This window comes from Sphaeramia orbicularis, chromosome 8, assembly GCF_902148855.1.
Source record: "Sphaeramia orbicularis chromosome 8, fSphaOr1.1, whole genome shotgun sequence".
Taxonomy (NCBI): domain Eukaryota; kingdom Metazoa; phylum Chordata; class Actinopteri; order Kurtiformes; family Apogonidae; genus Sphaeramia; species Sphaeramia orbicularis.
Window position 1 is genome coordinate 47,618,215 of NC_043964.1, and position 23,946 is coordinate 47,642,160.

The following is a 23,946-nucleotide window of genomic DNA, read 5'->3' on the forward strand; positions in this document are numbered from 1 at the left end:
CCTGGAGTTCCTTCAGAAGATCTCAACTGTTTACAGTGCAGCCCAATCACTACTTTGCACCAGTCTGATTTACTGCGTGTATGTACAGGATGGCGCACTAATAGCAATTATCCTGGCGTAGTTGGGAGCAGAAGGCAGGTAATTTCTATTTAACTGAGTGTGTTAAAACAAAAAAGTCAACTGTGGTGTGTTTATGCCATTTCCGCAGATACTGTAAAGGCCTGCTATTATTACTATTATCATTTTACGGTAATAACCCTAAAAAATAGCAACGTGTTGTTGTCTTCTAATGGTTTTTGTCCTGGCTTTTATTTAATTCATACAAAACTAAATTCTGTCTTATTACGGTGAGACATCACGTCCATCATTATGGAGTAAAGTAATTCAACTGGGCCTGATTTAGAGACCCACGTAGTCCAGAAGTAACCACGAGAACAATGAAACCTACTACAGCAAACTAAAGGACTCAAGTGTGGCCGTATGGTTAAGAAAACAGGAAGCTTATTAACGGGAGGAAACCGCTATCGGCGGAGAAAACACAACAAACACAGACCGAAGCTGCTGCGACGTGTGACCGATGGCATGACACACACACACACACACACACACACACACACACACACACACACACACACACACACAGTCCGTGGAAGTAACAATAGTTAAGTGCTGCTTCCAACCCAACCGCAGATGACACCGTTTCTAGTCTTTGTTTCCGGTCTGGGGTCTTGTTCTGTTTATAACTCTCTGCCTTTTGGTCCCGTTTGCAGTCCTTCTTTATCCCAGCTGTAACACAAAAACAGCGATGCACTCATGAACAGTCGGAGACAGCCACAACACGCCGCAAGAAATAGTAGTTCACTTTTTCCTGCTAAAGTCTGCAAGTCACTCAGCTTTAAACTGACTTTTTCTTTTTTCTTTTTACTTTTATTACACTGTATGCACTGTATTCAGCTTGTTTTTTCTAATTTTCCAAATTGTCAAACTATGGATATTGCTAATCTTATTTGTGTTACGCTGCAAAACAGGGCAACTTTTCATTAGCTATGATGCCCTACGGTTAGACTATATAATTAACCTAACTTAACACTAGGAGTAATTTTTTGTTTAAAAAAAAAAAAAAAAAAAAAAAAAAAAAAAGTTTAGTTTAGAAATATCACAAAAGTCTGTTAAATACTGCACTTTCAGTTATACACTAGCTAAAGTAAGACGTGCCCTCCAGTTAGCTTTTGTTTTATTGTTTAGCACATTATTTTAAGTAACCTATATTAGATTAATATAAGTGTCAAAATTTAGTTGTGTAATATGCTTTGGTTTAAAAGTTTTTGTGTATAATTGTATTAACAATGCAATTGTTTGCAGTCCTACATTGTACATGTTTTTGTAGTAACTTAGTGTTACATGTTTACATTAATTGCTTGTCTGTTAAAGTTAAAACTACACTTAGCTTTTTCGCTTTTGGAAGTAGTCATCTACGTTTGTTTTATATCACCATTATTTTATGTAGATAAAATATTTGAATTTGAATTTTTATTTTGTCATAAGCCTTAATATAAGTACATTGTTTGTGTTTGAATAGATAATATACTTGCATAGTTTACTTAATTTTATAATAACTTTGTGCTGTATGTTCACTTTAGTTGTTATAAGTCTATTATAATACTCTGCAGGCTATAGTTAAAGCTTTCTACTTAGCTTGTTATTTTTTTTTAGAATGATTCATACCACCGTTATCTTAATTACATCATTTTTAAGGGAATTTTCGTTGTGTGATAGGCTTGGTTTTAAAATATATTGATTATATTTGTATCAACAGTACCTGGCTGTACAGCGGATTCACACGAATTGTGTTCTTAGGTTATAAAACTGTAGAGCGGGTTATGGATTTTGAAGTAGAATTTGATGTACAGTGTCTTACAGAAGCAGGGTTACTATCTGAAAACAAACCGCCAAGGATCCGTTTTAGTGGAAAGTATTGTAATGTTGTATAACACATATTAATGCAGCATTTGTCAGAAACACTAAACCTCACCTGCCTAAGTCTGCCATTCATTTACGCACAGAGTAAATATGTTGGGAACAGCACATCTATCCAGTCTAGACGTTTTAGAGAGACCGAAGTCACTTATAACAAGTGTCCATACAGTAACTTTGGCTCTAACTGCTACATGAGACAAGTCAATATATCACAACTTTGTCAGACAGAAGTATTCACCCTAACCTACGCTACCACTATTATCACGGTAAGACTGCACTAATACCTGGTGGCTGCATATGTATAATAATAGTATTACCGTCCTGTGTGTGTCCCAGGCTGGAGGCCATGCTTGTCCTGTTCCAACTGTTAATGCTCATTAATGATTAAACCACAGTCAGCTCCAACACAATGCTGCTGCTTCCCGTTCTCACAAAGCGGAGAGGAAACGGAGCGTCCTGCCCTGGAAAGAGACAGAGAGGGAGGGAGAGCTTAGAATGAAAGTTAAAAAAAAAAAAAAAGAGAGAGAGAGATTCCCCATTTGTCTGCGTGATCCTGCCCAGAAAGCCCAGGGTTGAGGATAAAACTTATTATCTGTCCCTGAACAGTGTTACTTTCAAAAAAGAAGAGCGAAAGGCATGTACGGAGCGATGGATGAGGGCGGGAGGGCAAAGTAAAAGTAAAAATAGAGTCTTTGTCTCTATTTGTCAGTCGGACTGTCTGCACTTCGGCCACGCAGACAAGCCAGAGCCTGTAGGGAAACTCAGCCAAAGACACAGACTTATTTATGGCTGCGGTTATTTTACGACCTTAGCGACACATATTCCGTTTGTAAGTGCGAATGAAAAGCAGGCCTTAACGCCCCCTTCCATTTTTTTCTGTCTTTCTCTCTGTAGATATCAACAATATTGTCATTTCTCATCTCAATAAGTGTAAGCTTATTTGGGTACTGTTTGCGTGTGTGGATTTATACAATACAAAATAGCCTATAGAAATAGGTTACATATTTGCGCACTTTACGTAATGAATTTCTTCACATACAATTCTTTGTCCATTTACTTAGGCTATTAGCCAGTGAAGTGATAAATGTAGATTAGATCAGATACAACTTTATTCATGTCACCGTGGGGAAACGGCGGTGTTTACAGTAGCAAAATACAAAAAAGTGCAGAAAGACAAGCAGAAACATTCAAGAGGGAACAGGAAATATAAAGGACGTGTCCAGGCCTTTGTACAAAAACTAATGGGTGGAAAAATAATTTAAACAAACTTAACGCACATTAAAAAAATGTTTGTTTGACTTGATATTTTCATACCTCTTATTATTATTATTATTATTATTATTATTATTATTATTATTATTATTATTATTATTATTATTATTATTATTATCAGCACTTTCTAGCTTTTAAACTTTGTTGCTCAAATATATTTTTATTATTTATAGGCTATGTATGAACACATTTTACTTCCTTACTTACTTCTAATCAGTGTCAGCCGGACTTGGGGAGAAATAAAGAACCCTAGTCTGCTTTTTATTTCTTTCCGGGAGCCTAATCAGTGTCACAGAAGAAGAAAATAATTCACTGTGCACATAGATCAAATAGAGCGGAGTCCTGCAGAAACTACTCATGGAGCAGTTTAATTTTAGTCCACACGTTATGGACCTCACCCAGTGCGGAATACAGGACAGACAAGGCGGCTTCATCAGGTTATATCTGATTAATATAATACTAATATCTACATAATGGACAAAATATCCTACATAGAATTGTTTCACTCCTTCAATAGACAAAAACGACACTCCCATTGTTGCGACCCCTCTTTATTACCCACCAACCTAAATGTACAAACACCTCAATTACAGCCTGCACAGTCCACATTTTCCTTTCCCTACTCACACGTGCATACAAACACATGCCCGGCGCGCGCTCCCGCTTGTGATTTACGCTCTCCAAATTCATTTTAATGCGGTCGGCATTATGTGCAAAGTGCCGGGAATATGTTTTATTATTTGGTTGCCTCTGGTGGCGCAGCAGCCACCCCCCCATCTCTTTCACACACACACACACACACACACACACACACACACACACACACACGGGCTTTCGTGCGTGAACGACTTGCTGGTTGTTATGAGTCCAACAACAGACGGAGGAAAGAAGACGCAAAGGGAGGGAAGAGAATCACTTTAACGCGCCGAGGACTCCGGCGCAATTGCGCAACCGCACACCCGGAACCGGAGGGAAGATTAGAAAGGGACTCTGAATGAGAATTAGGAAGAAAATGACGAAGGGACAGTGGAAGAGAAAAAGGTGGGGGTCGGTGGTTCCCAGACCCCCCCCCCCCTTCCTCCTCCTCTTCCTCTCTCCAACGAAAGGAAAAGGGGAGAACGAATGCCAGGCACGGAACCTTCCCATTGGTCAGTGTGGGGTCAGCTGGTCTCTGCCTCTCACATAGGCTACCCCCTCCTCACCCGCTCCTCTCCCCATCCCCGCTCCTCCGTTCAGACGCACACATACACATTGACCCCCCCCCCCCCCCCCCCCCCCCCCCAGCTCTCTCTCTCTCCCTGTCCCACACTGGCACTCAGCCACCCAGATACCCCCCCCCTCCCCCTCTTACCCTCACCCGTCTCACCCCCTCCTTCCAATCTGCGATAAACTAAGTGATAGCAGCAGCCCGTCGGACTGTCGGCTATAAAACACAACAAATCATAAAGTGCAGGCAGGGGAAGGCAGAGGAAGGAGGACGGGAGGGAGAACCGTTAGCCGTTAGCCGTTAGCTTCCTTCTACTCCTCCTTCTTCTTCATCGCGTGAACGTTGTTGTTGTGTTTGTCTCGTGCCCTCCTGTCCTCCCCTCTCCTCTCCTCTCCTCTCCTTTTCTCCTCTCTTTTCCTCCTTCGTCTCCTCTTCTACTTTCTCCCGATGAGTTCTTATTTTGTCAACTCCTCTTTCCCGGTGACGCTACCGGGAACGGGCGGAGGCGGGCAGGCGGCGGCGGCGGCGGAGTCGTTCCTGGGTCAGATCCCGCTCTACTCCTCCGGATACGCCGCAGACCACCCTCTCCGGCACTACCCGGGGGCGGCAGCCGTTACCGCCGCCGCTGTGGCTTACGGCGCCAGTGGTGGCGGCGTACACCAGGAGAAACCGTACCCGGCGTCCACTTACTACCAGCAGGCAGCCAACGGAGCGTATGGTGGGCACCGGGCGGCGGCGGGGGTCAGCGTAGGGAGCGCGACCGCCGCCGGTGCCTGCGACTACGCCACAGCAGCGGCGGCAGCTGCTGCAGCTGCGGCCACAAGTTTCTACCGGGACAAGGAGCACCCGTGTAGCCTCGAGGATCACCCGCTCGCGCTGAGCCAGGACGGCATGCACCGGAAAGCTGAGTGTGCGGGACTGAGTGGGAAGGGGCTTTTTGGAGAAATTGACGACAAGCAAGCGGCGTCAGCGCCCATTTATCCGTGGATGCAGCGGATGAACTCGTGCAACGGTGAGTTTCTTCTTCCTCCTTTTCCCCTGTTTCTTGCATATTTTATGATCCCCCGTCATAAAACTGACGTTTGTTTCCTCTGTCAGTCCCACTGCTGTCTTTCTACTCTTTTACTCCTTCCTACTCACCCAGCAGCAGCTTTATGATCCCGTTTGTTGCTCTGTCACTCAGTCATGTGTTCGGTATTTTATTGTCCGTCATAAACCGGAGTTGTTTGGGTTGTAGCTCCTGTTACTGTACGTGACCTGCTGACCGACGCTTCTACCGAGCAGAGGGGGATGAAAGTTCAGCGAGAGGAAAAGCCTGTCAGAGAATGTTGTGGGTGACAACAAGAAATAGATAAGGCAGAGAGATAAAAAGCTGAGCAGAAAGAAGAAACTTTACTCCTCCTCTGTCATGTCTCACTTTATTTTACACTTCCTTTTTTCTTGGCTTGGGCCATGGAATAAAATGTCAAGCATAAAGAACTCCGTACCTTTTGAAACAAGAATGCGTTTTGGTTTTTTTTCTAACAACGTTATCCAACTCCTGCTGCCTTTTCTATACTGTGGTATTATCTTGGAAATGGAGTGTGTGCTGTTAACCCTTCATCACAAACACCGTTATACGTTGTGCATCCATAATAAACAGATTAGATACTGGACTAATAATCAGGCTCTAAAATGCTGCCAAGTTCTGAAGAGGAAATAATCCTACTAATATTACACAAATATAATATACACAGGTCTGCCTGTTTTGCGCTAAATTGAGGAAGCCTCATATCTATAAACAAACCCGTAGTGTCTTTATGTAAAAGAGAAAAACGGCCTGTTGAAAGAAAAGTGAGTAATGGTGGATGATGCAGGGCTACTGTTGTCCAAAGTCTTGAAGCGCAATCAGATATGACAGATGAGGTGGAAACAGGCTCCGCCGCAAAGAAATATATAAGGAATAAAAACCAACAGCACCCTGAAAGACAGTTGAAGATGTAAATGGTATCTGGAGAGAGAACAGAGTGGCACAAGAAACCCTGCGTGTACGCACTATAATCCGGTTTGGCAGAGTTTTTATTTATGGATGTTTTAGACTCAGAAATTGGCTATGCGCCCTGAGCGCCGTGCCGCCCACCCCCATCCATATTCTTTCTGCCCTTTCCAGATCAATACAGAATCTGAGGCTGCTGAAGTGACAACACTGGCGATTTGTTTACCACCAGGGGCCAAAATATTCTTAGTGAGGGGGGTATATGAGGAGTCAGGGAAGCTGATCCCCACTAAGGAGGGGGAGAAAAGCAGCCTCTGAAATATTATCGGGACTGTCCTTAATATTTACTTTTATTATGACTATGAGTTTGGGCTGGAAAAGTAGGAACAACGCGTTTCTGTGTCCTGATCTGAAAGCTGCTATTCACCAGCAAGAGCAAATTAAAACCTTTCATTTTCAGATGTTTTCATTACAAGAAGCGAAGAGATCAATCAATAAGTGGGTAGTTATTTTTTTATGTTCCACAAAATGTTCAAATCATAAAACAGACTTTGCTTAAATAAATAAATAAATAAATAAATAAATAAATAAAATATGAGTCCATTTCTGTACCTGTGAGTTAAAGTGGTGTAAAGAGACTGGGGTTTATAGAATAGAATAGAATAGAATAGAGAAGAGTAGAATGGAATAGAATAGAATCGTTCTTTTACTCTTTTTACCCGTGGTTTTTACTTAGGTTAAAGTCTAACTGTCTTTGTCTCTGTCTTCAGGGACCTTCGGCAGTCCCGGAAGGCGCGGGAGGCAGACCTACACGCGCTACCAGACCCTCGAGCTCGAGAAGGAGTTCCACTTCAACCGGTACCTCACGAGGCGGCGGAGGATCGAGATCGCGCACGCGCTCTGCCTCACGGAGCGTCAGATCAAGATCTGGTTCCAGAACCGGAGAATGAAGTGGAAGAAAGAGAACAAGCTGATTAACTCCACTTCCTCCTCTTCCTCAACCTCCTCCTCCTCTTCTTCTTCATCGTCTTCCTCCACGATGAACGGCGGTGAGGAAGAGGAGAAACGGACGGAGTGAAAGTAAAAAAGGAGAAAGAAACGATGAAAAAAAATAAGCTGATGTGACACACAGAAGACGAAGAGGAGGATGGAAATATATAAGACATACTGATTAATCCTTCCCCTTTCCCCGTCTCAAAGTTCGTCCAGACGTGTGTGTGTTTGGTATGAAAACTGGGAAACGGTAGCCTATATTTTCTTTTATTCTCTTATACTTTACCTGAGTAAAGCTGAAACATGTCTAGCGGAAGGAAGAAGAGGATTCTCCTTTTTTCCAAAGCCCCCTTTTTTCCCGGGATACACCTAAAGTTCCATCAATTTGCTAAATGAGCTGTATTGTCTCTGTGTGGTCTGAAAATTGGCTACTAATTAAAAAAAAAAAAAAAAAGTTATGGCTCTTCAGAAAAAAAACACGTGATGGTGGAAAACATAAAAAATAAGATCATCCCATGTGTATTTAAAAGTAGGACAGTACTTATTGTTATGTAACTGAACAATAATTGTTACAAGCTGTTTTCACACAGAATTTACTGATGCATTCCAAAACAAGAAGAAAAAAAAATCCTATTGTTTTATTTCTTTTTCCATTTGTGTTTGTCTGTCACTCACTTGTTTTAAAGCTTTAGTAGACTTCGGGCTGTTTTCCTACCGAAAAAAAAAACAAAAAAAAAACAACAACTGTTTTCTTATTTTGTAAATGTGTATCATACCTTAAAATACGTACACACACCAAATGCGGGGAAGAAAAAGTTATTTGACAAATGTATGTATGTCATATGGTGTTCATATTTAAACTGTATAGAAATCGACAAGGGAAAAGCCACCTTGTGAGGTGAAAATAATGTAATGTGGGGGTAGGGGTGGGGTAATTTAACTTTTACAGCCATTTTAGTTTTTCAGTACGGGGGAGCGCGTGGGAGGGTTGTTAACCTACTGATGTTAGTCTCCAAACTACCTAAGGACGTTCAGGAAAGTGTACATTTTATGGATTTTTACATTGTTTGTTTAGGTTAGTGTTTTGTCAAGTAATTACGTATACTACCTATGAGAAATGTTCAATAAAATGTTAAAAATAAAAAAAAAATGTACCGAAACGTGTGGCGAGGGGTTCTTTTGGCTAAATGATTTATGCAGTGGACATTTAGGAGTAAAAGAGTCTTATTTTATGACTTAGTAGCTACGCTCTCACACGCGCGCCAAGAATCATAAACCTTTTAGCCTCTTTGGTTGAAGTGTGAAACATGCGCGTCCATATTTACGGCGCGCGAGGTGAGAACGAGGCCGGGGCCAAGTAGGCGCACGCGGCGGTCCGGATGGGGAGTGACAAGGGGCTCGAGCCGCCGCCGCTGCTGCTGGTGGAGGTGGTGGAGGTTGAACTAATTGATGACCAGACCCAAGGAGAGGGAGAGAGAGAGAGGGAAAGTTGACCTGTCCTCGAGCCAGGCCAGCCAGACACGTCACACATATACACACACACTTCAGCCAGACAAAGTGGACAATATCCTCGTGACCCCGTGAACTTTGTGTGTCCTCTGCGTGACCGGTGTTCGATTTTATCGGCGTCAGCGGACGGTGAGTTCACTGAGGAGGTGCGCGCCTGACCACAAAACGACTTCTCCCCTCACGAGCTTATGTGTCCTGAATAATCACCATTAATTAACGGAGAGCCTAACAGCGTTTCATATAACACATGGAACCCAAATAATATAGTATGACAAAAGCTAATAAGGCCACGTTTGAGTTGAAGTATTAGCCATGCTTGCTAATGTATAACTTACTTAACAATAGGCCTATTTTGTATGTATCGGTTAGCAATGCATTTTATTTTAAATATAGGCCTATTTAGTTTTTTATTTCGTTATTCAAGGACGCCCCTTTCGTACATCTGTATCTGCACTATCACTCCAGCTCAATGAATTATTTTTAATTTGTATTACCTTCTGAGTCCGACAATTAGCTATTTTCTAACTTAGCTGTAAAGTGAGAGTATGAATCAGCTATGTATGGATTTTGTATTTAAAGGACATATGCCCTTCACACATAATTTAGTTTATTTAGATATTGAAGGCATACTCTCTATTATTTGATACTTTTCAGCTCATATTTTGACTTTGATATTTGACTATTTGTTGTCTTTGATTATTTATAGCCTACATAATTACATTTTGAGTATGAGTTAGAAATGTATGGTCTAAACATTCAGGTTTTTTGGTTTTCAATATTCTTCTTGTTAATTTATTTGGTATTGAATTATGCTGCCAAGCTAATATATAGCAAAAATTATCAGCAAATAATTAAAACCTTAGTGACGAAATAACTAAAATATCCTTAATATTGCAGTGATCTGTGTTTGATGGAGGCAACGTTTGATTCAATATATTAAATGATTATTGTCAGGGTAATAAGCTTTGATAATCACTGTTGTTCTGCGGTGAGACTCACTTCAATAACAAAAGTAGATATGTACTAAAAGAGCTCTAAGTGTCAGGATATTATTTTGTGATTGTTATTAAGCACTCTAAATACAGCAGGCTTGGTTTGGATTCCTGTTTAGTTACCAGCCCTTCCAGGGTTGGCAGTTCAATTCCTACATGCAGAATTTGGGCTGTACGATGAAATGTGTATACTTTGCAGATGTTACATGCAATGTACTAAACTGTGACCAGTAGGGTTCATTTTACTGACTGGCACACACTGACTACGCTGGTTATTTATTTCCTCCCCTATGGACTTTTGTGATCTCTATTTTGAATTCCATGTTTGTTTCTCCAAATTTCTATAACTATGAAGTCAATGAGAGTTCAGTTACACAGATTACAGACTAAAGGGGAAAAAAATGCTGTATTACAACTGGAATTTGTATACTAAAATCACCAAAAGTGCTGCATGTGTTCACTCACGGAAATGAGGATTTAAGTGTTTTATAAAATACTGTGAATTGTACTCACATTTGTGTGCTGCATAGTTCCCATTCAAAGGAAGATTGTCTCCTAAAAAAGCTGAGAAAAATAAGTTCTTAGCTTCAACTAATGTACTGCTCTCTGCTAACTTCAAATTCTATTACATATTGACTGAGACCCACCAAAACATTGTGAAAAACAGAAAACAAATGTTCAGAAGTGAAAGATGGACTCTGGTGTTGTGAGGACAAGAAGGTATTTCCTTGTATATTCTCTTTACTACAAATATTAATTAAACTTAAACACTGATTTGTGTGATATGAAAACATGGATTATGCCCTAACTCAGTGGGCCACTTCATATAACAAATATTCAGTGAGATGGAAATCTATATTTGACAAGAGGCGTGTGTTCAGAAGTGTGTGCCAGCTGGGTCAGTGCCTCCCCGTCCATTGCTTGCACACTTTGGTTCTAGAGGTTCAAGTTTTGTGCCCCTTTCCCCAGGTTTTGGGGCAACAGTTGGATGACATTCTGTGATGTTTAAACTCTAGCAACTAAAATAATTGTGGATTTTAGACCCCTGTTGCTGCCTGCTGACTTTGTTCTTTTTGTCCCTGTTATTCTGGAATATTCAAGATGATTTCCAGCCCAACTGTTGGTTCTTTTAGCAATGCTCAGCATGCAAGCAGCTGAGAGTCTGAAATGTGGCCTGCAGCTACACACGTATGCATGCATGCACATTTATGCAAAAACACTCTCAAAGACAAGGTATTCATTTATATAATTTTAAACAAAAAATTCTCCAGTCTTATGTTACAGACTTTGTGCTGTTCCACATGTGCTCCTGCTGGAGTGAAACATGCTGATTGCATGTTGAGGCCCTCTACACACACACACACACACACACACGCACACACACACATAGGGAGTCCTGGCTGAAAAGCATCCCTACTCGAGGAATCAACAAATCATAAATCAGTAGATTTCCATCCAGTGTGGACACAGAGATCAGGTTAACATTGCTCCTCTGCTGCTGGAAGGGTGGCTGCAGGGAGGGAAGAGGAGGAGGAGGACTGAGACAGACAGGCCAAAGAAAGAGAGAGAGAGAGAGAGAGAGAGAGAGAGAGAGAGAGAGAGAGAGAGAGAGAGAAAGAAAGAAAGAAAGAAAGAATATTGGATTTGTCTTGGTAGGCATTACTTGGTGACTTGGTGAATCCAGTGTTTCGCTATTTGAATGCATGTGTGTGACAGTGAGTTGGTTACTGTGGGTTAGCTTTTGGTCACTCTAACAGTTTACCACCAACATACGCGTGCATAACGAAAGATATTTGAAACTCGACAGTACAGTATTTTCCAAATATGTCTCTGGTGGTGGATGATGGATGCAAACAAGGAACACCAGTGGCAATCAATCAAACCATCAGAGATGTTAAACCTCTTGGATAATAAACACATTTTGACAGGGGTAAACAAATATATTAAAGATGTTCACACACAGTAAATGAAGTCTTTGTTCATGCTGTTCTATTTTAGGTCGAGAATGTAATTATATTAAAGGCCTTATTATAGAGAATTCTACATCCTTTGTTAATTTTGTTACTACTGTTAACTGTTTGACATACCAAATGTGAACTGTTTGACTGTTATTGCTATAGTAACAGTCAGTTAAACAATACAGAAACCAATTTATTATGATTTGAGATTTTGTTAATTTTTGTTTTGTTTTTTTAAATGTTGTCATACACAGTTGCTATAATGGTACACTAAACTTTAGTCATTAGGTATTAATTGTCCTCTATTCTTTTATGGGCTATTTACACTACTAAGACCATTGTTGCCGTATTGACATTTGTTTTACCAGTATAACAAACTTATTTTAGAGATTGTTTCAGAGTTGTAAATGGGCCTCCCTTGGTGTAACGTGTGTTGCTGTAGCTTTCCCCCTCTAAATTGATTTTACCCTTGCATATTTTAATGCTGAAAAAACATTTTACTGTTATGTTCTAAATGTCTATTTCTGCATCTCTCCCTTTTTCATGTTCTTATCATAAGGAACGGTTTATAAAATTACAAATAACAATCTGGTTTCTTCAACAGTCAGTCAAGACAACAGCAGACATTTTAAACTGGTAAGAAATAAAAATTTAACATTTATTAAAATAACTAGGGCCTACTAATAATTAGTTGTCAGTTATTGATGATGTTGCACAAACAGAACCACAACTGCAGTGTTGTTAAGTAGCGTATATGAAAGTCCTTTATTGACCTACCCGTCATGCTGGTTATAATAGGTTAATATTAACAGGAAGCCAGAATTTCTTATTTTTAGCTTGTGTTTTTGTCACATATATTCACTCTATTTTACCTAAGGGTTGTTCTTTCTTCTGTGTTTAATATTCCACAATTAACTGAATTTGGATGGTTTATGTTTACTGGCTCCTCCATAAAGGTCAATGCACCGGCCCGATGATGGCACACATACAGGGGAGCAGAAAGGAAAAAGGGGGTGGGAAGAAGGGAAGAGGAACATTTTATAACAGCTCTCTGACTTTTTTTTTTTGGAGTCGACTTTCTCCCTCTTCAACCCTCTGACTCCTGTTTTAATGAAGTGCAATAAATTATGTCTGCAGTAGGTGGCGCTCTGAGCTCACCCCCGGCACCTCCAGCAACAGGAGGAGAGAGAGAGAGAGAGAGAAAGAGAGAGAGAGAGAGAGAGAGAGAGAGAGGGGGGGGGGGGGGGGAGCCTCCCCCGCCCGTCCCTTCATCATTAGAAACCTCAGAGCATGAATTACCTCTCCAAAGTCATCGGTGAGAATTTACGACTGGTCAACAAAAGCACGTGACCGCACCCCCTCCCCCTTCTCTCTCTCTCTCTCCTCCCCTCACCTCACCCCTCACCTCCCCCATCACACACACACTATCCAACACACACGCACACACACCACCCCACCCCCATATTTGGACGGCGCATACATAGCTAAAAACGAAGTACAGTGCAACGCCATAATTCACTAATACATCATAAATCGTTGAAAGTACCCGCGTTATAACGACCAAGAGAAATATAACAAATCAAGCGCCCCTTAATACTCAACTGTAAGCCTGCAACTCTCTAAAACAACCTAAATGAGCTCTTACTTTGTAAACTCGTTCTCGGGGCGCTACCCAAATGGCCCCGACTATCAACTCCTAAATTATGGAGCCAGCAGCGGCGCAATGAACGGCGGGACGTTTAGGGACTCTTCCACCGCCACTATGCACCATGCAACGGGCTCTTACGGCTACGGCTACAATGGCATGGATCTGACCGTCAGCAACCGTGGAGGAGGGGTGAGCGGCAGCAGCAGCGCCGGCGGCACCGGAGGACACTTCGGTGGCGGCTCGGTCGTCGGGGACTCCCGGGGTTTTGGATCCCCGACCACAGAGAGAGGCTTCAGACAGCCCTCCAGCTGCTCCCTCGCCGGGGCAGACTCCCTGCTCCCACCCGGGAGTGGAGACACCAAGCTGGCCGCACAGAGCTCGTCCTCCCCGATCTTGGATCAACCAGGAAGCGGTAATCTCAGCTCTCCAAACCTGTCCACCTCCTCCTCCGGTGGCGGCGGCGGTGGCACGGCGCCGCGCTTCACCGAACTAGATGACGCGTCTCCAGACACAGACGAAATGCACCAGCAACAGCAGCACAACCGGGACCACGGCGGTCACGGCGGTGGTGGCAACGTGACGCCCCGGACCGGACACCCGCAGCCCGGGCAGAAACAGGATGGAGGGCCGGCCGTGTCAGCCCCCGGCAGCACGACGGGCAACGAGGGTCAGCCACCACAGATTTTCCCCTGGATGAGAAAGCTGCACATTAGCCATGGTATACGCTGCTCTTGTGTTTACACCTTATTAGCTCTGTATCATAAAAGTTCCAGGGCGGTTATATTCATAATAACGCTGGAGTCAATTTATTCTTTCCTATATGTTTGGACACATGGGGTTGGTGACAGTTTAGTGCTTGTCGGAGCTCCATGGTGCTTCTTTGTGTCCACAATAAACATTAGCAGACTTATTGCCACTTTGATTTGATTTACCTCGACTGGCTGCTTGAGATGAGCTGAGCTGACAGACAATCCTTGAATTTTGTGCACAAGGCTGCGTCAGTTTTTATGTTTTCTGTCAAAAAAAAATAACAATAATAATCGTAGAGTTATTTATACCTCCCTGAACAGTGCAAACGAGCTCTTTGATATTTTCCTGGTATCTTTATTTTAATATCTGTCGTTTAATTTAATCGGAATTATTTGGAGATCAAAAAGCAGACAGCTGGCCACCCTGTGGTCAGCAGCTGAGATTATTTTATTATATTAGCATGTTTTCTTGCTGCATCAGGGTGCAAGTAGTTAGCAAAAAAAAAAAAAAAACCTCTTAAAGCCAGGGACGCTTGTCTCTGTCGCTTTTACTCAATCGATTTTTATCCCCAGTAATTTTCTTTTCTTTTCTTTTCTTTTCTTTTCTTTCTTTTTTCTTTTTTTCTTTTTTCTTTTTTTTTTTTTTTTTGTTATTTTTGCAAATTCCACAAAAGTGTCATAAATCTGTCAGGAGGAGATGCAAGCCGGGCAGCAAAGCCTCAACAGGCTGCAGAAGCACAGGCAGACAGACAGACAGACAGACAGACAGACAGAGCCGGGTGGGAGAAAGGAAAAAGAAGAAAGAAGGGGGCCAGGAAGGCTTTGGAAGCTGTTGCTCCTTTGAAAAGTGAAGCTTTATTACGTGTGGGAACTTTATTACAGAGGTGAGGCAGAGGCCGAGGCAATAAAACCCTGAAGGGAGTTGGAAAGAGTGAAAAGAGGAGGGAGAATACAGGGTGATAACGAAGAGAGTAGCTGAAAGGAGAGACAGCAAAGTGACAAATAAAAGCTAAATATCTTGGGTCTTTGCGGAAAAAATAAAATGCGTCAACTGATAGTGAGGGACTAATCGACGCTCGTTTTACAGTTTGAGCACGTTGGTTCTGATAAAACTCTAGGTCTTTGTAGTGTGTGTAAATGCACGAGGCAACAGAGCAGTAATACTAACACCTGTAGCTACTTTATACTTAATGCAGTAAACCTGCAGAAAACGCCGCTTGGAAAGGCTTCATCCAAAGCTGTTGAGCAAAGCCGTTGGTTTTCATGTAGTTTGGTGTTTTGTTCGCCTACTGTCAATTTTTAATTCGTCGTCAGACACTTGTTATTTTTTCACCGAAAACAAGCGACTCACTGTCTGTCCAAACCCCCCTCACCCCCCTACTCCCTTACTTCAGATATGACGGGACCCGACGGGAAACGGGCCAGGACGGCGTACACCCGCTACCAGACGCTTGAGCTGGAGAAGGAGTTCCACTTCAACCGGTACCTCACGCGGAGGCGGCGGATAGAGATCGCGCACGCGCTCTGCCTCACCGAGCGCCAGATCAAAATCTGGTTCCAAAACCGGAGGATGAAGTGGAAAAAGGACAACAAACTGAAAAGCATGAGCCTGGCAACCTCCGGTAGCGCATTCCAACCCTGAGCTAAACAGCAAAACAAAACAAAAAGAATCAACCATTCATCCGTCCATTTCATTGGAGAGGTTCTTATCAAAACTGGGCTTCCCTGGAGGGAAAACAGACTGACCTGCAGGAAAAAATAAACTTGAAGAAAAAACAATAGAAGACCATAAAATGGAGTAAAATATAAATATATTAAAAAAAGAAGAAGAAGAAAAAGAAGAAGAAGGAGACGGTGATGAAGAATATGAACACGAGATTCCAAATCTAGACTAATAGGAAACTATTACAAACTGAGTACTGTACAGCAGCGCAGCACTTTTTTATTTGTCTGGCATGTTTGGTGTTCTAGGGCAAAGTAAAAAAAAAAAGAAAGAAAAAAGAAAGAAAAGAAAAAGAAAGAAAGGGAAAAAAACAACAACTGTGGTACTTGCTCTTGTAAACAAAAAACCGTGGTGTTCCTATATGTTGTCGTCATTTAGATGTTCTGGAACAGAAGGACAGGATGAAAAACACTACCTATACTACATTTCTACCTTGCGTCCTGCCTTACAACCTATTCCTTACCCATTGTTTAATGTCTAAATATCGTTTTATGTGTAAACTGTTTTGTAACTGAAAGAATGCTTTCTAGAAATGAAAGCCAGATAGCATGTGAGCTCTTACTGCGGTATTGTAAGTTATTTACTGCCAATTACGTGTATATGCTACTAGTTTGCCCTCCCCCTCTTTCTATTACACAAACCTGTTCAGTTTATTTTTTTTAAGTTAAGGACTCCGTGAACGTGTGTACAGTGTGTGTCTAAAAGCAAATCAGCCCTGCCTACATCTCTGTATCCATGATGGTGTGTATAGCATTATTATTCAAAAAGTGTAACTATATAGGCTATATTATTGTTATTATAATTATTGGATCTATGTGTCCAAAAAGGTTGTACATACATATGTATTGACATTTTTAAATGTGACCAGTTGCTTATTTGTAGCTGTAGAAGTGTGAGTGGGTGCGTGTTTGTGTGTGCGCTTTTGCGAGCGTGTGTATATCTCATATTATGAGGACATACATTTGTTTACGCCGTCACTTGTGGGGACAGTATCCACGTCCCTGTTTGTTTAAATATGAGTATACGGTTAGGGTGAGGGTTAGGTTGTGGTTAGGGTAGGTAGGACATGCGTGTGTGTGCGTGTGTCTGTGGACGTGTAAGGAACGGCTACCGTCTTGTAAGGCCTGTAAGCTTTCTGTAAATGCCTTTTTTGTATCTTGGAAGTAAAATAAAAGCAACAACAATAAAGAGTTCCTTGTACTCGTCCTCAGCAGACAGACTCATACCCAGCTTCTTCCAGTGGCCTTCAGAGGCATGTTCTTTCACAGAAAATGTTATGGATTCTTTAGGATGACCTCATTTGTTTGAGGCTTTCGTTTTTTGTTTTTGTTTTTTAAATTATAATTATTGTACCAGTTTTCCGTATTGATTTAGTGTGAGATTTCACATGCAAATGTGTTTTGGGAGGACATCACCTGCTTATCTGTCTGGATGTACTACTAGGCTTAGGTCTCAAACCTCCTACGTAAAATTTTCCAGTTTTTCATCCACGCTTGTGCAACCTGATCTGATACAAAGTTACTTAAAAATAACCCCAAAAAAAACTCTACATTGCTTTAGGACATAGTAGGAAAACCGAACTACATCACAGGTAAAGCCTCATTACATAAACCAAAGGCCTCTCCCTCATTCTCAGTTTAGGCCTCGCTTGAACCCTCAACGCAACATTTAAAAGGTGAGAATCTGCAGCATCACACCGCCAAGCTTATAAAGATATTCAAAGCTCTAAAGAGTGTAACATACATGCATACAACAAATACACACCCACAGGTCAGTTTTCATCAGTGCTGACCAAGGCTGACAAGACAACAAACTACCCGCGGTGGACAAATTGGTCACTTTTCTCTAAGCTGCCTCCTTTTTCCGTCCTGTAACGGATGCCACTCCCGTCCAAATTAGGTTATCTTGTCCCATTTTCCCCACTGTAAACAACCAAGTGAACTTTTAAACTCACCGGCTGCTGATGCTGCCCACTTTCTTGCTCAAACACGACGGTTCTGTTTCTGAGCTGATGATGATGATGATGAAGACGGAAACTCGGTGCTGCTCCGAGTCTCATCTGAACACTATCTCCTGACTCTTCTGTGTATGCGGGTGTTGACATATAATATACACATACATTTTTTTTTTTAAAGCTAACCCCTTCTGCTTTGGGCCAAACTATAAAAAAGGAGGCAGCTTTGACATTTACATGTCAAACGGATGAGAGTTTTTATGTTCAAGTTGGATCGTAAAGATCAGGCCTGGCCCAACAGTGGTACCTCTCACTGGCTCTCCCCTGGTCACGTGGGGTCCATAAAGTTAGTTTTATGGTTTTGGGGAGTTGACAATGTACTATATATTTCACATTCTAGAAAGCAAGTGACGGTTTAACGGCTTCGCGGGGATCCTAAAGGGGTCAGTAAAGTGGAGACAGAGCGAAAGGGAGGGAGTGTGTATGTGTGTGTGAGAGAGAGAGAGCAGAAGGCCACTAATACTGGCCGCTGCTCCCGCTCCGGTTCACACTAACGGAGCCCCGGGCCGGCGACGTCTGGATGTGCCACTCCGGGAAAAAAAACAGGTTGGAGAGATGCAGCAAGTAAGTAGCGTCTGAGGGCTGCCTGGAAGTTTGGGCTAAAGAGAGAGAGAGGGGAGAGGTGGGTGGCGGTGGGGGTGGAAGAGAGGGGGAAGAGAGTGAGGGACTAGTATAATTACCATGTCACTCACTCACTCTGTAGCTGCTGCTGTATTAACGCGCTGGCTGAGTGCCGCGAAGCTCCGGTGGATTTCAAGATATTTGAGATTTCGTTGTTGTGGCTGACCCGGGTCTAGTAGCGTCACAGATGAGTGTAAGCTGCTGCGTAGTTGTGTGCGCACGTTTGTACACTCTGTGCAGCCGCAGTGTATGTGTGCGATCTGGTGGCCATAACGATGGTGAACACAGGCGAATAGCTGTGTGATTTGGATAGGTGGTTAGCACAAATCACTGAATGGTCGTGTACCACTGGGTACCTGCGTTTATGTATGTATGTATGTATGTATGTATGTATGTATGTATGTATGTATGTATGTATGTATGTATGTATGTATGTATGTATCAGATTAAACTTTAACAAAAAAAAGTGATTTTTAACTTTCTACCAACTTGCTGGAGTGCCAAAATAGAGCTCGAACTGACCCAGTTGGGTGTTTACGTTATTTTTAAAGGCATGAAACTGATCTTTGCTCTCTCTGTGGATTTATAGAAAAATAGATACCTATTATGCTGTAAAGTGAATTCATATGTCTTGTCTTATGGCTTTTACTGCTATTGATTGATAACACTTTACCCCTTTCTTCATTCACGTTTACGCACGATCGGCCTGTGCGTAAAAATGGCTCCAATAAAAGACTAAGAGTGGGAGGAATTCTGCCTGTGTCTGCTAACATCTACCAACAATAAACGGACATAGACACATACACGAATGTGCACATACACAGTGATATATAGTGAAATGCGTCCTTGGGTACAAGAAAATCTGTGTGCATTCCCCGCCCTTGTATTTTCCAGACAGGATGGGTGTGAGTGAAAAAGTGTCGCGGATACAAACATTCCCAAGGCCCGCCATCACAGGAGTCCTTGCAGGTTATTTTGCGCTCAGTGTTGGCCTATTTTTTAACTCTTAGAAAACGTACAAGCATTGTGTGTGCTGCGGTCAGAATAAGGGAAAAATCTATCCAAACTCGTACTAAACATGTCACCTTTGAATGAAGTCCTTGCTATTATTAAAAAAGTAAGGCGATTTTTCATATAATTGGAGCAATTTACTGTAATGTCTACAACATGCATATACTACTGGCGTTTGTATAAAGAATCTTCAAACTGAAAACTTAACCAAATATTATTGAAGACAAATCAATCAACCAACCAGTCAACTAAACTACACACTGACGATGTGGGGACCCCAGAGGAACCATGGTCATATGCAAATTAATCACATATTAACCCGTATTACACAAATACATTTTGACACTGAAACTGAAAATGCGCCACTTGCACGGAAGTCAATTATTATTCAATTTCGCTAAGTGCCTTCGTGTCAGATATATCGTCCAAGCACACAAGTAAAAATTTTTGAACCAGTTCAGTCAAAGAATTAAATATTCATTGATTTCAAGCAACCATAAGGCCACGTGACACCACGCGTCTACATTAACACAACTCGGCCTTCAGCGTTAATGCAACTTTCAGTAAAACGCCAACATTGTACAGAAATATTCATTACGTTTTTCGACAAAATGAAAGGAGGTTATAAGTGTGTAAAGGCAAAAAAAAAAAAAAAAAAAAAAAAAAAAAGATACACATAATGAAGTTATAAGCCTGAGTTTCTTTTGAAAAGACTAGAGCAGAATGATGGAGTAATACTATTAAAGCCACCTTTAAAGCATAAATAACAGTATATGCTGTAGAAGCTTTTGGTGTCAACAGTACAGCATATCCCTGCATGCACTGACCCTCTAAACCTTTATTTCTCCCCTGCACTCTTCCTCTCCCTGTGATGTCTGAAAAAGAGCTGAAGCCAATCCACCTCTGTCGCTCTCTATTGCTCGTATCTGTCATGCAAATCGTTTAACATCTCATTCACATTTCGGTACACGACTGAGTTACAAACTTTTCCCCCCTCAAACACTGCATTGCGCCGTCTTTCTCTCGGCCCTTCCCAGTTATCAGCCCCAACAGGCGGAGTTAAACTGTCCATCAAAAGGGGAAAAGACGCGACATAATCACGACAATAAAGTTCATAGTAGCGGTTTTGTGTAGGGGCTCAATGCAACATGGCGCCCTGAAGAGAGAACACCGATAAATGTAGAGTATGGAGAGATGGATGAGTCTCAGCACTGAAGCGCTTTTACAATACAATATAAAATACCACAGAATGCGCTACAAACACCAGAAAAATCTGAAAGTGGACACTGAGGTGTAGTTTTGTATATTACTGTTTCATTTGTTATAGAAAAGTTGGCATAATTCCATAAGAGCTCTATCAGTTACTAGTGTTTTTATGGTCTAAAACGCTATATAATATAATATGTTCGAGTTAACACATTTCCTCAGTGTTGTATTTCATCGGCTGCTGCACAAAGTGTTTTACTGCGGAATAAATGTAAACCAAAGCTCTCTTCACTGTATTTACACACAGTCCAAGTGTGCGTCAGATCGCACGGTTAATCCTCTGTCCTCAGCACACTCCGCTAATAAGAGAGGAAGGATTCTGCTTTCGGAACTCTCGCTCTCTCTGGGTGAGTGCCTCTTTTTTCTCAACTCTCAAACTCTCATTTATTATGTTCACTTTACACGTGAGGCCGGTATAACTCCCCCGATGCATTTTCAGTCTGTGTTTTTGTGGGGTGATTTTTCAGCGTTTGCCTTTTTTAGCCTTTGGAATGATTTTTCACACAAAGGCTTCTCAAGAATGTTACTGAGAGTCATGTTGGGGATGCCATCAATTATGGAGATACCAGTAGACCAGCAAAAAAAATTCTTTGAAGAAGTGTCCCCCCCCCCCCCCCCCCCCCGCGTTTTGAGCTATTAATGAATGTTAAAAGTTTTCCCTATAAACTCTGAACTGTGTCTCCGCTGTGATGACACATACAAATATCTATTTCGATGTTTGTTTGTTTTGTTTTTTTTCCTTTTTAATAATCATGTTCGCTCAGAAAATAAACAGCCTTCTGTTTTATTTGGACACAATTTTTGTTTTCCAAAATTACTCATATCATGCGCACATATACGAAATAAACAGTGAAATATTAGTAAAAATAAATAAATAAATAAATATATATATATATATATATATATATATATATATATATATATATATATATATATATATATATACACACACAATGAACAATCAGTTACATTCGCATAGAGCAATTGTCCTATTGGTATTTTTATACTTTTTGAGAATCTGATATTGATATATTGTATATTTTTCGTAAAAAATGCGTACTGAAATGCATCTGAATGCAATATTTTTCCTCCTATTTTTTTGTAGCAGTGCATTCATTTTAACTTCTCTTCTCTACAATGACGAAATTGTTTTTGTACTTCCTGTGTTAGATACAACATGTAACCGTGTGTGTGTGTGTGTGTGTGTGTGTGTGTGTGTGTGTGTGTGTGTGTGTGTGTGTGTGTGTGTGTGTGTGTACATATATGTGAGAGTATCTGTGGAGTGTCCTGGGCCCCGAGGAAGTTTCAGTATAGTAAACAGGAAGACGAAAAAACTCCCCATTTCATTTTTCATCAGCTTCCTCCTTTTAATGATGATACAGGAATCCACCCTCCCCAAAACCCCAGGAGCTTCCCCTAACACTCACACACACACACACACACACACACACACACACACACACACACACACGCACACACATGCGCGAGACATAACACGTATAACACGCCTGACAAATATCGTTGCGTTTCTTGTCGGAAAAAAGTGAGAGAGGTATTTTAACGCACAGGCCGATCCTGCGTAAAAGTGAATGAACATGACATGAGAAGGCGCAGCAGCAGCAGCAGCAACAGCAGCAGCTCTTCTATGGCCTCCTTTGTTTTTTTCTCGCTCTGTTATGTGTGTGTGTCATCTGGTTCCCGTTTATGTACACAGGGCAGCTCCAGCCTACACAGTTCGCTTCTTCTCATAGCATTATGTGTATTATGTGTACGGGCTTGCTGTCTCCTTTGAACCTGTCGAGGCTGTCAGAAGGCGCTGAGTTTGGCTTTACAGTCTGTGTGTTGGTGATGATGAGTGGGGTGAGTAACTAATGCGACCGGCCCTTTTTTCTCTTCCTCTTTCTTTTTTTTTCAACTGCTAGTGCAAGGTGTGTGTTTGTGTGTGTCTGAAAGATTCTTGGGCTTTGTGTGGGAGTTAGTGGGGAGTGTTTTGTTGTGTTTGGTGGGTCTATTGGCAGGGCATGAGAGAGTAAAGAAAAAGAGAGAAAGGTGAATGACCCGGGCATGGGAAAAAAAAGAAACACAAGTAGGAAAACTTTCCTTGAAAATTTAAGGTGATTTCTTCATTGTTAAGTCCTCATTTTCCCATTCTATGCATTCCAGCAAAATAGATTGTTACTGTGAAGCCTATTTGGAAAAGGCAGCACACCCATCTGATTCCTTTCTCAAACAGACTCTATTTCCCCTCTCTGCATCTCCTCTGATTGCTTTACGTTTAAATCGACATTTACGGAGCCTTTAATGTCTCCTGCATACTGATAGGGGTGAAACGCGCGGCCATGCCTCATGAATAATGCACGAGGAGGAGTCATCGCGGGGTCAGCAGACAAGATCGAGCCACGCACTTGTGCCGGGAGGTCGTTCGCGCAGGCGCAGAGGAAATGGGGAAAAAAAAGAAAAAGAAAGACAGCAGCTAAGCAAGCCCTTAACACGTACCCCGATGTCTGCGGTTTGTTTACCCGACAAACACGGGGAAAAGGATTCAACAACTGGCAGTTTGTGTTTATATGTCACTGTTCCTCCTTTCCGGGTCAAACAGGGAGGGAAATTTACCTCAAACGATTTTCCACAATTTAAACAATTTGCAGCTCTCCACTGTGCCCACATACACCTTTGGTGTTTTTAAATGAATAAAAGAGCAGGACATGTATCTTAAATCAACGCTGAACCCTTTAAATGAAAGGGAAATCAACCTTGATTGGCTTGTTATTATTTTTAAAATGTGTTTTCAGTCGATTGTAGGAAGGCGTTATCAGCACCGCCTTGTGAGAAAAGGAATAAAGCCTTGATAAGACAACAATAAGCTTTTGTTTGTCTTGGCCACGGGTTATGACAAGTCGATAACCTTGCAAATATTTAAAGTTAGATAGGTCAGAGGTGGCATTAGCCTGAGTTTATTTTTCAGGTTATGTGTAATGTAGTGTATTAGATAAAGGTTTAAAATCATAATAGGCTAATGATAAAAGGTAAA

General features: G+C 41.7%; 2 protein-coding genes across 2 annotated transcripts; both read left to right on the forward strand.

The window, feature by feature from the left end:
• Positions 1-4,903: 4,903 nt before the first annotated feature.
• Positions 4,904-7,953, forward strand: hoxb6a (homeobox B6a). Its single transcript, XM_030140166.1, has 2 exons — positions 4,904-5,468; positions 7,202-7,953. Exons 1-2 carry the CDS (start codon positions 4,904-4,906, stop codon positions 7,507-7,509), a joined length of 873 nt encoding a protein of 290 aa, XP_029996026.1. The 3' UTR covers positions 7,510-7,953.
• A 5,470-nt stretch (positions 7,954-13,423) lies between these two features.
• On the forward strand, positions 13,424-17,172 carry hoxb5a (homeobox B5a). Its single transcript, XM_030140162.1, has 2 exons — positions 13,424-14,249; positions 15,675-17,172. Exons 1-2 carry the CDS (start codon positions 13,517-13,519, stop codon positions 15,920-15,922), a joined length of 981 nt encoding a protein of 326 aa, XP_029996022.1. The 5' UTR covers positions 13,424-13,516; the 3' UTR covers positions 15,923-17,172.
• The last annotated feature ends 6,774 nt before the right edge of the window (positions 17,173-23,946 follow it).